At 47.9% G+C, this 13748-nt stretch overlaps 1 protein-coding gene across 2 annotated transcripts in view; it reads right to left on the reverse strand.

Moving 5' to 3' along the window:
* The window catches only part of mapkap1 (MAPK associated protein 1), a 107629-nt gene that overhangs the window by 56302 nt on the left and 37579 nt on the right, over positions 1-13748 (reverse strand). For both annotated transcript variants that reach the window (XM_055875556.1, XM_055875560.1), the window contains exon 6: positions 11006-11182. In XM_055875556.1, the coding sequence (XP_055731531.1) occupies positions 11006-11182 (177 nt within the window). The remainder of the gene's footprint in view (positions 1-11005; positions 11183-13748) is intronic.

Raw genomic sequence — 13748 nt, forward strand, 5'->3', positions numbered from 1 at the left:
TGATGCCATTAAAGCAGGCGAGTGGGAAGCGGTCTCACAAAACAGTTTAGTCAAAAGAAAGCCCTTGTTCTATTGGATAAGGCCTCCGCAGATTTGTTTTTTCCGCTATCCATCAATCATGCAGATGCCGTGTCATAACCCAATTACACATTATGACGTCATAACAATCACAGTAGTAAATTCAGGAAGGTTAACCCGCTACTGTTCTGAGTGAGTTGGAAATGCATCACCTCCCTAAAAGTAAATGATGATGTGGAAAACGATGCGAAGGAAGGATTTAAAGTAGTATAAAGTCAGCATAAAACAAGTGCACAAAGTTAGACGAAAACAAAATGGAACACGGAAAACTAGACAACATTAAGGCTCCCGAGTGGCGCAGCGGTCTCAGTGCTAGAGGCGTCACTGCAGACGCTGGTTCGATCCTGGTCTGTATCACAACCGGTTGTTATTGGGAGTCTCATCGGGCAGAGCACAATTGGCCCAGCGTTGTTCGGGTTTGGCCAGGGTAGGCTGTCATTATAAATAAGAATGTGTTATGTATTTTATACATTTTTCTCTCCCCAATTTAATGGTATCCAATTGGTAGTTACAGTCTTGTCCCATCGCTGCAACTCCCATACGGACTCGGGCGAAGGTCGAGAGCCGTGCGTCCTCCGAAACACGACCCCGCCAAGCCGCACTGCTTCTTGACACAATGCCTGCTTAAACCGGCAGCCAGCCGCATCAATGTGTCGGAGGAAACACCGGACACCTGGCGACCATGCGCCCGACACGCCACAGCATGAATGCGCCCGGCCCGCCACAGGAGTCACTAGAGCGCGATGGGAGAAGCACATCCCGGCCGGCCAAACCCTCCCCTAAACCGGACAACGCTGGGCCAATTGTGTGCTGCCCCATGGGTTTCTGGGTCTGCGGCCAGCTGCGACAGAGCCTGGACTTGAACCAAGATCTCTAGTGGCACAGCTAGCACTGCGATGCAATGCCTTAGACCATTGCACCACTCGGGAGGCCATAATAATGTGTTCTTAACTTGCCTAGTTAAACAAAGGTTATATAAATAAAACAGTCCTCCGTCCTGGTTTCAGTCAGGTCTACACAGAACAGTCCATACACCCAGCTTTCAGTCAGGTCTAGACAGAACAGTCCATACACCCAGCTTTCAGTCAGGTCTGGACAGAACAGTCCACCCGCCCAGGTTTCAGTCAGGTCTGGAAAGAACAGTCCTCCATCCTGGTTTCAGTCAGGTTTGGAAAGAACAGTCCTCTGTCCTGGTTTCAGTCAGGTTTGGAAAGAAAATTCTCCTGTTCTTGTTTCAGTCAGGTCTGGAGAGAATTGTCCTCCGTCCTGGTTTCAGTCAGATCTGGAGAGAACAGTCCATCCGCCCAGGTTTCAGTCAGATCTGGAGAGAACAGTCCATCCGCCCAGGTTTCAGTCAGGTCTAGAGAGAACAGTCCATCCGTCCTGGTCACAGTCAGGTCTGGATAGAACAGTCCCCTGTTCTGGTCACAGTCAGGTCTGGAAGGAACAGTCCATCCGTCGTGGTCACAGTCAGGTCTGGAGAGAATTGTCCTCCGTCCTGGTTTCAGTCAGGTTTGGAAAGAACAGTCCTCCGTCCTGGTTTCACTCAGGTCTGGAGAGAATTGTCCTCCGTCCTGGTTTCAGTCAGGTTTGGAAAGAACAGTCCTCCGTCCTGGTTTCAGTCAGGTTTGGAAAGAACAGTCCTCCGTCCTGGTTTCAGTCAGGTCTAGAGAGAATTGTCCTCCGTCCTGGTTTCAGTCAGGTCTGGAGAGAACAATCCATCCGCCCTGGTTTCAGTCAGGTCTGGAGAGAATTGTCCTCCGTCCTGGTTTCAGTCAGGTCTAGAGAGAACAGTCCTCCGTCCTGGTTTCAGTCAGGAGAACAAGAGGTGCTCTTGGAGAACAAGAGCACCTCCTCCCAGCTGCCCACTGCACTGAGGCTAGGTAACACGGTCACCACAGATAAATCCGTAATAATCGAAAACTTCAACAAGCATTTCTCAATGGCTGGCCATGCCTTCCTCCTGGCGACTCCAACCTTGACCAACAGCCCCGCCCCCCCCGCTGCTACTCGCCCAAGCCTCCCCAGCTTCTCCTTTACCCATATCCAGATAGCAGATGTTCTGAAAGAGCTGGAAAACCTGGACCCATACAAATCAGCTGGGCTTGACAATCTGGACCCCCTATTTCTGAAACTGTCCGCCGCCATTGTCGCACCCCCTATTACCAGCCTGTTCAACCTCTCCTTCGTATCATCTGAGATCCCCAAGGATTGGAAAGCTGCCGCGGTCATCCCCCTCTTCAAAGGGGGAGACACCCTGGACCCAAACTGTTACAGACCTATATCCATCCTGCCTTGCCTATCTAAGGTCTTCGAAAGCCAAGTCAACAAACAGATCACTGACCATCTCGAATCCCACCGTACCTTCTCCGCTGTGCAATCCGGTTTCCGAGCCGTTCACGGGTGCACCTCAGCCACGCTCAAGGTACTAAACGATATCATAACCGCCATCGATAAAAGAAATTACTGTGCAGCCGTCTTCATCGACCTGGCCAAGGCTTTCGACTCTGTCAATCACCATATTCTTATCGGCAGACTCAGTAGCCTCGGTTTTTCTAATGACTGCCTTGCCTGGTTCACCAACTACTTTGCCAACAGAGTTCAGTGTGTCAAATCGGAGGGCATGTTGTCCGGTCCTCTGGCAGTCTGTATGGGGGTACCACAGGGTTCAATTCTCGGGCCGACTATTTCTCTGTATATATCAATGATGTTGCTCTTGCTGCGGGCGATTCCCTGATCCACCTCTACGCAGACGACACCATTCTGTTTACTTCTGGCCCTTCCTTGGACACTGTGCTATCTAACCTCCAAACGAGCTTCAATGCCATACAATACTCCTTCCGTGGCCTCCAACTGCTCTTAAACGCTAGTAAAACCAAATGCATGCTTTTCAACCGTTCGCTGCCTGCACTCGCACGCCCGACTAGCATCACCACCCTGGACGGTTCCGACCTAGAATATGTGGACATCTATAAGTACCTAGGTGTCTGGCTAGACTGCAAACTCTCCTTCCAGACTCATATCAAACATCTCCAATCCAGAATCAAATCTAGAGTCGGCTTTCTATTTCGCAACAAAGCCTTCTTCACTCACGCCGCCAAACTTACCCTAGTAAAACTGACTATCCTACCGATCCTCGACTTCGGCGATGTCATCTACAAAATAGCTTCCAATACTCTACTCAGCAAACTGGATGCAGTTTATCACAGTGCCATCCTTTTTGTTACTAAAGCACCTTATACGACCCACCACTGCGACCTGTATGCCCTAGTCGGCTGGCCCTCGCTACATGTTCGTCGTCAGACCCACTGGCTCCAGGTCATCTACAAGGCTATGCTAGGTAAAGTGCCACCTTATCTCAGTTCACTGGTCACGATGGCTACACCCACCCGTAGCACGCGCTCCAGCAGGTGTATCTCACTGATCATCCCTAAAGCCAAAACCTCATTTGGACGCCTTCCCTTCCAGTTCTCTGCTGCCTGCGACTGGAACGAATTGCAAAAATCTCTGAAGTTGGAGACTTTTATCTCCCTCAACAACTTTAAACATCTGCTATCCGAGCAGCTAACCGATCGCTGCAGCTGTACATAGTCCATCGGTATATAGCCCACTCAATTTACCTACCTCACCCCCATACTGTTATTTATTTACTTTTCTGCTCTTTTGCACACCAGTATCTCTACTTGCACATGATCATCTGATGATTTATCACTCCAGTGTTAATCTGCTAAATTGTAATTATTCGATTTATTGCCTACCTCCTCATGCCTTTTGCACACATTGTATATAGATTCTCTTTTTTTCTACCATGTTATTGACTTGTTTATTGTTTACTCCATGTGTAACTGTGTTGTTGTCTGTTCACACTGCTATGCTTTATCTTGGCCAGGTCGCAGTTGCAAATGAGAACTTGTTCTCAACTAGCCTACCTGGTTAAATAAAGGTGAAATAAAAAAATAAATAAAAAAGGTCTGGAAGGAACAGTCCCCTGTTCTGGTTTCAGTCAGGTCTGGATAGAACAGTCCATCCGTCCTGGTCACAGTCAGGTCTGGACAGAACAGTCCCCTGCTATCTGCCTGGGCCTGTCCTCTTCCTAAGGTTGAGCCTTCCAACTCCAGCAACTGGCTGGCTAGCCTTGGTTGGGTGGTCAGAGGTCTTCTTGCTGACCACAGACCAGCTTTCAGGTCAGTCTGGGAGTCTCCCCTTCACACCTTGTCCCTCTTTCTTCCCCCCTTGTCCATGTCATCTTATTTATTGTGATTTAAAAAAATAAATGTAAAAAAACTCGATTGATACATATGGTCCTCGACGTACCTCACCCTAGCAGGGATGGGGCCAGGCCCAGAGTGGTGCATACTGAACCCTCACAGCACCATGTACTGAGACAAGAGACATATTCCTATTCACGCCACCCCCCTCCCTGAAGTATACAACCGTTCATTCCCTTCACACTCTATAGATAGGGCTCAGCATCCCTCACACTGCTTTACTGCTCAACCAGGGCAATGATCCAGAGCCAAGCTTGAAGCTTGGGTTAGCCTAGCCACCAGATGAAGCGACTAAAGGGCCCAGCTAGCCTAGCCACCAGATGAAGCGACTAAAGGGCCCAGCTAGCCTAGCCACCAGATGAAGCGACTAAAGGGCCCAGCTAGCCTAGCCACCAGATGAAGCGACTAAAGTGCCCAGCTAGCCTAGCCACCAGAAGTAGCGCTTAAAGGGCCCAGCTAGCCTAGCCACCAGACGTAGCGCTTAAAGGGCCCAGCTAGCCTAGCCACCAGACGTAGCGCTTAAAGGGCCCAGCTAGCCTAGCCACCAGACGAAGCGCTTAAAGGGCCCATCCAGCCTAGCCTAGCCACCAGACGAAGCACTTAAAGTGACCAGCTAGCCTAGCCTAGCCACCAGACGTAGCGCTTAAAGGGCCCAGCTAGCCTAGCCACCAGACGTAGCGCTTAAAGGTCCCAGCTAGCCTAGCCAGCCAAGCCACCTGACGAAGCGTTTAAAGGACCCAGCTAGCCTAGCCTAGCCACCAGACGCAGCGCTTAAAGGGCCCAGCTAGCCTAGCCACCAGACGAAGCGCTTAAAGGGCCCATCCAGCCTAGCCTAGCCACCAGACGAAGCGCTTAAAGGGCCCAGCCAGCCTAGCCTAGCCACCAGACGAAGCACTTAAAGGGCCCAGCTAGCCTAGCCACCAGATCAAATCAAATTTTACTTGTCACATGCGCCGAATATGGAGCGCTTACAGAGCCCAGCTAGCCTAGCCACAACTAACATGGGGTTAACAGCTGCAGCGATTGTTATCAATCCAATAGCATAGGCCTGCACAGCAGCTCCGACTTTGTTTACATAAAACAACACTTTGCTCATTGTTTTACTACAGAAATACTGCACCAAACACCTTTTTAGATGTAAAATGTATCAACTAAAACATCCTCAGCAAAAACATTAATCAAATACAGATTTATTTTGTTATCTTAGATTAGATTAATTCTGGGTATTGTAAAAAGTGAAATCGGCTCATGGGGTACAAACATCATTAACCAAATGCTTACACAGTCAGGAAACACACTTCCAAGACTGAAATCTCGTATTTCTAATGAGCAACAGAAAAACAGACATGCCAATCAGCGTGTTCTGTGGCTCTTTAAAATGTCCAGCTAGTCTAGCCATCAGACGGAGCGCTTAAAGAGGCCCTATGGGGGAATCAGTGGATAAAGAGCAGGCTTTTTGGGCCCAGGCCAAATGGTAATATACAGGAGTGCAGGTCTGTAAAGCAGAACCAGGGGGGCTCTGTGATTTAGGCTATAACACACACACACACACACATATATTTACCAACACACACACTTTAACACTTGTATACACAAACAAGGACCCAGGAAGACGCACACACAGCCTGAATCTCTGGCCATCATTGAGTGCCAACTTCTCCCTGGCAGAGGCAGCCTCTCCAAACCCGATTAGCAATTAAAATGAATAGGAGCTCCTTAAAAAGCTCTCTCCGATAAATTAACACAACAAACTGATTAGAGTACAGTCCCTGGGCACAACACAGGGAAAAAATGCTTTAACTGGGGGCAAACTGCTCTAACTGGGGGCAAACTGCTCTAACTGGGGGCAAACTGCTCTAACTGGGGGCAAACTGCTCTAACTGGGGGCAAACTGCTCTAACTGGGGGCAAACTGCTCTAACTGGGGGCAAACTGCTCTAACTGGGGGCAAACTGCTCTAACTGGGGGCAAACTGCTCTAACTGGGGGCAAACTGCTCTAACTGGGGGCAAACTGCTCTAACTGGGGGCAAACTGCTCTAACTGGGGGAGCCGGGGGAGATGGCAGCCGTTTTACAGGCTCTCAACCAATTGTGCTAATGTGTGTTTTTTCGCGTTATTTGTAAATAATTTTGTGCATAATATTTCTGCCACCATCTCTTATGACATAAAATAGCTTCTGGATATCAGGACAGCGATTACTCACCCCGTACTGGACAAAGATTTTTTTCTTTAACGAGTCGGACATGCAGGATTTACTTCAGATACCCGACAAGGCCATCATCCCCGTCATTCGCAGGAGAAAGAGATGGAGATGTCGGGGAAGTAGTTGGGGGTGCCTTGTAAGGATCCGACAGTGAGTTGTTAATCTGCCTCTACCATCAGTCCTATTAGCCAACGTACAATCATTGGATAACAAAATAGACGAGCTACGATCACGAATATCCTACCAACAGGACATTAAAAACTGTCATATCTTATGTTTCACAGAGTCTTGGCTGATCAACGACATCGGGGTTTACGCTGCATCAGCAAGATAGAACAGCTGCCTCTGGTAAAACAAGGCGTGGCGGTCTGTTTATATTTGTAAATAACAGCTGGTGCACAAAATCTAATATTAAGGAAGTCTCGAGGTAATGCTCGCCTGAGGTAGAGTATTTCATGATAAGCTGTAGACCACACCATCTACCAAAAGTGTTTTCATCTATATTTTACTAACTGCAGCTCTTTGTTAAGTGTTGCAATTATTTCAGTCGCTGTAGTAGCTAAAGTGTATAGTGTTGAGTCATCCGCATACATAGACACTCTGGCTTTGCTCAAAGTCAGCGGCATGTCGTTAGTAAACATTTAAAAAAGTAAGGGGGCCTAAACAGCTACCCTGGGGAATTCCTGATTCTAACTGGATTATGTTGGAGAGGCTTCCATTAAAGAACACCCTCTGTGTTCTGTTAGACAGGTAACTCTTTATCCACATTATAGCAGGGGGTGTAAAGCCATAACACATACGTTTTTCCAGCAGTAGACTATGATCGATAATGTCAAAAGCTGCACTGAAGTCTAACAAGACAGCACCCACAATCATTTCATCATCAATTTCTCTCAGCCAATCATCAGTCATTTGTGTAAGTGCTGTGCTTGTGTGGTGTGCTTGTCACAAGGCCGCGGGGCCAGACGGATTACCAGGACGTCTACTCCGAGCACGCGCTGACCAACTGGCAAGTATCTTCACTGACATTTTCAACCTGTCTCTGACTGAGTCTGTAGTACCAACATAGTCCCTGTGCCCAAGAACTCTAAGGTAACCTGCCTAAATGACTACAGACCCGTAGCACTAACGTCTGTAGCCATGAAGTGCTTTGAAAGACTGGTCATGGCTCACATCAGCACCATTATCCCAGAAAGCCTAGACCCACTCCAATTTGCATAGCGCCCCAACAGATCCACAGATTATGCAATCTCTATTTCACTCCACACTGCCCTTTCCCACCTGAACAAAAGGAACACCAACGTGAGAATGCTATTCATTGACAACAGCTCAGCGTTCAACACCACAGTGCCTTCAAAGCTCATCACTAAGCTAAGGACCCTGGGACTAAACCCCTCCCTCCGCAACTGGATCCTAGACTTCCTGACGGCCGCCCCCCAGGTGGCAAGGGTAGGTAACAACATCACCAACAAACTATCATGGTCCAAACACACCAAGACAGTCGTGAAGAGGGCCCGACAAAACCTATTCCCCCTCAAAAGTTGGCACAAGTCCTCATATCCTCAAAAGGTTCTACAGCTGTACCCATGAGAGCGTCCTTGACAGTTGCGTCACTGCCTGGTATGGCAACTGCTCGGCTTTCAACCGCAAGGCACTAGAGAGGGTAGTGCGTACACCCAGTACATCACTGGTGAAAAGCTTCCTGCTATCCAGGACCTCTATACCTATAAGGCATTACATGGGCTTGCTCCTACCAATCTCTCCGATTTGGTCCTGCCGTACATACCTACACGTACGCTACAGTCATAAGACACAGGCCTCCTTATTGTCCCTTGAATTTCTAAGCAAACTGCTGGAGGCAGGGTTTTCTCCTATAGAGCTGCATTTTTATGGAATGGTCTGCCAATCAATGTGAGAGACGCAGACTTGGTCTCGACCTTTAACTCTTTATTGAAGACTCATCTCTTCAGTAGGTCCTACGATTGAAGGGGGGGGGGGGGGGGGGGTGTAAACTGCTCCAGCTGGGAGGTAAACTGCTCCAACTGAGGGGTAAACTGTTCCAACTGAGGGCAAGGAAAACAACAAAAAACAAGATCGTTGATGGAACAATCAGAGAAAGTTGAGGGCAGATCTGAAAATGCCTATTGACATCAGTATGGTTGAGAATGAGGAGGCTAGAGGTAATCTTGGATTGGTTAATCTCGATTTCAAAACATCCATTCAAAGTTTATAGAAGTTTTCAAAGGCAAGTTCGATGCTATCGTCTTTAACAGTTCATGAAATGAACATTATGGTAAGGGCTGACCAAAATTCTCCACAAACCAAAGCAAATCACTCCTTCCACATAAAATCACTCCTTCCACAGCCTTTAATAAATACCTGAAATTGATTCCAAAGAATCAAGAGAGAAGTTTTCCATGTACTTGACAGCGGAAAAGATGACCACATGTCGGGCTGAGGTTGTCACTTCAGCTGGCTTAATACTCACACAGAGATTAACATCTCCTAGACCCACTCTCACACAGATATCTCCTAGACCCACTCTCACACAGATATCTCCTAGACCCACTCTCACACAGATATCTCCTAGACCCACTCTCACACAGATATCTCCTAGACCCACTCTCACACAGATATCTCCTAGACCCACTCTCACACAGATATCTCCTAGACCCACTCTCACACAGATATCTCCTAGACCCACTCTCACACAGAGATTAACATCTCCTAGACCCACTCTCACACAGAGATTAACATCTCCTAGACCCACTCTCACACAGATATATCCTAGACCCACTCTCACACAGAGATTAACATCTCCTAGACCCACTCTCACACAGAGATTAACATCTCCTAGACCCACTCTCACACAGAGATTAAAATACAACAACTCATCTAAACATCAATGTCAAAGCATTTCGCCTGACAATTCAGTAACAAAATCTACCTTGATAACTAAGGCCTGATATAACCATGTCATACTTATTGCCTAGCCAATTCATTTATTCAATTCAATAAACAAAGTGTTCCTCAGGAGGAGGGAGAGAAAAGGGAGACTGGTTTCCAGACAGGGTCCTCTGCCAAAAAGGAAACCGAGTCAGAGTTGAAAAATTTAGAGCGTAATACAACGTACAACACAAGTTTACAGCTTGACATCTGGATTTGAATCATTGCGATTGCTGTGATGAATATTCAGGGGAAAATAAAGGGTGGTGGGAGAGGAGGAGGAGGAGACTTGGTGATGGGGAGGTGGTCGTTTCCTTTCCTGGATTTGCGACTGACGAAATACACATTTCTCATTGGTTAGGAGGGTTATTTTTTTTTTTGTATTGGCTTTCACTTTTTCATTTTGGCAATGCTTTCAGAATTCTTAGGCCTTTTACACTTTTCCTCTGCTGAAAAAGGGAGGCTAAGAGGGAAAAAAAATTAAAAAGGTATGTGAAAGTGAAAAGCTTTTGAAATTGAAAACGGCCTATAATTATACGCTGGAGGAAATGCATAATCAGAATCTGATTGCAGGTTTTAATCAGACTGTCATTATGGACTGGTTATCGGACGGACAAAACCTTTTATTCGGACCCTGCTTACAAATTGCTTGACAAATGGTCTTATGAGAAAAATACATATTGGATAAATATGTCCAACCGGGTTAACAGCATTTCATCGTCACCATGTATGTGGCTCTTGGTTATGGGGCATAATAACTGTGTGTGTGTGTGTGTGTGTGTGTGTGTGTGTGTGTGTGTGTGTGTGTGTGTGTGTGTGTGTGTGTGTGTGTGTGTGTGTGTGTGTGTGTGTGTGTGTGTGTGTGTGTGTGTGTGTGTGTGTGTGTGTGTGTGTGTGTGCAAATGTTTTTGTGTGCACAATCAATCAGTGAAGGTTTGACAGGTGGAATCTAGAGATCAACTGTATTACAAAGACTGGCTAAAATCTCATATTGTTGTGTGGTTTTGTTTAACAGTTAATATGGAGGCCACATGTTCCCTTATATTGCTCCCTTCGCCAGCAGTATGCTTTGCTCCAAGAAAAGCACCATGTGAATCGCATGCTGTTAGAGTGGAAATAGACCCTAAAAGGATTGCCTTGTACTGTTTCACTTCCCCCTTAACAATCTTCACTCAGTCTCAAGATAAAAAGTAAGTGTTGAAATCTATGGATGTCACAAATCTAGGGATGGAAACAGTTGAATTATTTTTTTTTTTTTAAGTACATCCACGTCATTAGCAGCCGGAGAGTAGTTGTTGTTGGGGGTTAACTGCCTTGCTCAAGGGCAGAACGGCACATATTCTACTTTTGCCGGCTTTGGGATTCGAATCTGCGACCTTTCAGTTACTGACCCAACTCTCTTAACCGCAAGGCTACACGCCCTGAACCCAGAACTCTAGCGTTGCTAGCGCCATGCACTCCCAACTGAGCCACAGGAAGGACTATGTTATGGTTGTTTTATAGGACTTACATTCGGACAAAGAGGGACTGCTTGGCGGCCAGGCCGGGGGACGAGTACTTCTCGACCAGGGCCAGAGTGCTGAAACCAAACTTGTGGATGGGCTCATTGGAGTCCAAAGGGGGGAAGTCCGTGTCCACCTCCCCGTCATCCTCTGCTATGTGGAGGCAGTACGCATTCACGTTCTCACTGGAGGAGAGAGAAGAAAAAAAACAGGGGGGAGAGAGAGAGGAAGGATAGGAGAGAGAGGCAGAGGGTTGGGAGAGAAAGAGGGAGGATAGGAAAGAAAGAGAAACAGAGAAAGATAGAGACAGAGGAGAGAACGAAAAGCAGGATATGAGAAGGAGGTAGGAAGGACAGAAACAGGGAGCATGAGAGGGAGGTAGGAGGGACAGAAACAGGGAGCATGAGAGGGAGGTAGGAGAGACAGAAACAGGGAGCATGAGAGGGAGGTAGGAGAGCCAGAAACAGGGAGGATGAGAGGAAGGTAGGAGAGAGAAACAGGGAGGATGAGAGGGAGGTAGGAGGGACAGAAACAGGGAGGATGAGAGGGAGGTAGGAGGGACAGAAACAGGGAGGATGAGAGGGAGGTAGGAGGGACAGAAACAGGGAGGATGAGAGGGAGGTAGGAAGGACAGAAACAGGGAGGATGAGAGGGAGGTAGGAAGGACAGAAACAGGGAGGATGAGAGGGAGGTAGGAAGGACAGAAACAGGGAGGATGAGAGGGAGGTAGGAGGGACAGAAACAGGGAGGATGAGAGGGAGGTAGGAGAGACAGAAACAGGGAGGATGAGAGGGAGGTAGGAGGGACAGAAACAGGGAGGATGAGAGGGAGGTAGGAGGGACAGAAACAGGGAGGATGAGAGGGAGGTAGGAGGGACAGAAACAGGGAGGATGAGAGGGAGGTAGGAGAGAGAAACAGGGAGGATGAGAGGGAGGTAGGAAGGACAGAAACAGGGAGGATGAGAGGGAGGTAGGAAGGACAGAAACAGGGAGGATGAGAGGGAGGTAGGAAGGACAGAAACAGGGAGGATGAGAGGGAGGTAGGAGGGACAGAAACAGGGAGGATGAGAGGGAGGTAGGAAGGACAGAAACAGGGAGGATGAGAGGGAGGTAGGAGAGAGAAACAGGGAGGATGAGAGGGAGGTAGGAGAGAGAAACAGGGAGGATGAGAGGGAGGTAGGAGGGACAGAAACAGGGAGGATGAGAGGGAGGTAGGAAGGACAGAAACAGGGAGGATGAGAGGGAGGTAGGAAGGACAGAAACAGGGAGGATGAGAGGGAGGTAGGAAGGACAGAAACAGGGAGGATGAGAGAAAAAGGGAGTGACAATATTTAATATTTATTACATCAGTGAATAAAGAATAGATCTGCTAGCAAAGTGACCGTGAAGCCAAACTCTGTTAAAGTGAAATGGAGTTCAGTGCATGCATGCATTTGTGTATGTACTTTTGTGTGTGTGTGTGTGTGTGTGTGTGTGTGTGTGTGTGTGTGTGTGTGTGTGTGTGTGTGTGTGTGTGTGTGTGACCACTCTCTCCGCCCCACCCCACCCCCTAGTCCCCTCTCTTCCCCCCCCCCCTCCCCCTAAAGAGTACCCTCTCTTTCCACCCCCACCCCCTAGTCCCCTATCTCTGCCCCCCACCCCCTAGTCCCCCCCCCCCCCTAAAGTGTACCCTCTCATTCCGCCCCCACCCCCTAAAGAGCACCCTCTCTCCGCACCCACCCCCGAGTCCCCTCTCTCTGCCCCCACCCCCTAAAGAGTCCCCACACTCTGCCCTACCCCAACCCCCTAAAGAGCACCCTTTCTCCGCACCCACCCCCTAAAGAGCACCCTTTCTCCGCACCCACCCCCTAAAGAGCATCCTCTCTCCGCACCTACCCCCTAGTCCCCTCTCTCTGCCCCCCCCCCCTAAAGAGTCCCCACACTCTGACCTACCCCAACCCCCTGAAGCACCGTCTTGGCACCCATTCACGGTTTCCATGAAAACCTTAGAGGGGCTACGACCGTCCCCAACTTTGGAAAGCAACAATGACAGACACTGAACAAAACAAACAGCGACACGATTTACGCCGTCGGGGCAATTAAAAGAGAGGGTAATTAAAATGGAGACAACAGAGAGGGGCTTGTTCTAGTGGGGTGTATAGAATAGAACAACTTGGGGGTCTGGGAATGCAGAGAGCTCTGTGTGTATCCCTCCAAAAGCCTTTCTTCCATCACTTCAGAATCAGATTTACCAAGTACATTTACACATACTCAGAATGTTACCTGGTGATATGGTGCTGCTAGACAACAGACTCCGAATGTTACCTGGTGATATGGTGCTATTAGTTATAGACAACATACTCAGAATGTTACCTGGTGATATGGTGCTGTTAGTGATAGACAACATACTCAGAATGTTACCTGGTGATATGGTGCTGTTAGTGATAGACAACATACTCAGAATGTTACCTGGTGATATGGTGCTGCTAGACAACATACTCAGAATGTTACCTGGTGATATGGTGCTGCTAGACAACATACTCAGAATGTTACCTGGTGATATGGGGCTGCTAGACAACATACTCAGAATGTTACCTGGTGATATGGTGCTATTAGTTATAGACAACATACTCAGAATGTTACCTGGTGATATGGTGCTGTTAGTGATAGACAACATACTCAGAATGTTACCTGGTGATATGGTGCTGTTAGTGATAGACAACATATTCAGAATGTTACCTGGTGATATGGTGCTATTAGTTATAGACAACAT

This window comes from Salvelinus fontinalis, chromosome 21 (assembly GCF_029448725.1).
Source record: "Salvelinus fontinalis isolate EN_2023a chromosome 21, ASM2944872v1, whole genome shotgun sequence".
NCBI classification, from domain to species: domain Eukaryota; kingdom Metazoa; phylum Chordata; class Actinopteri; order Salmoniformes; family Salmonidae; genus Salvelinus; species Salvelinus fontinalis.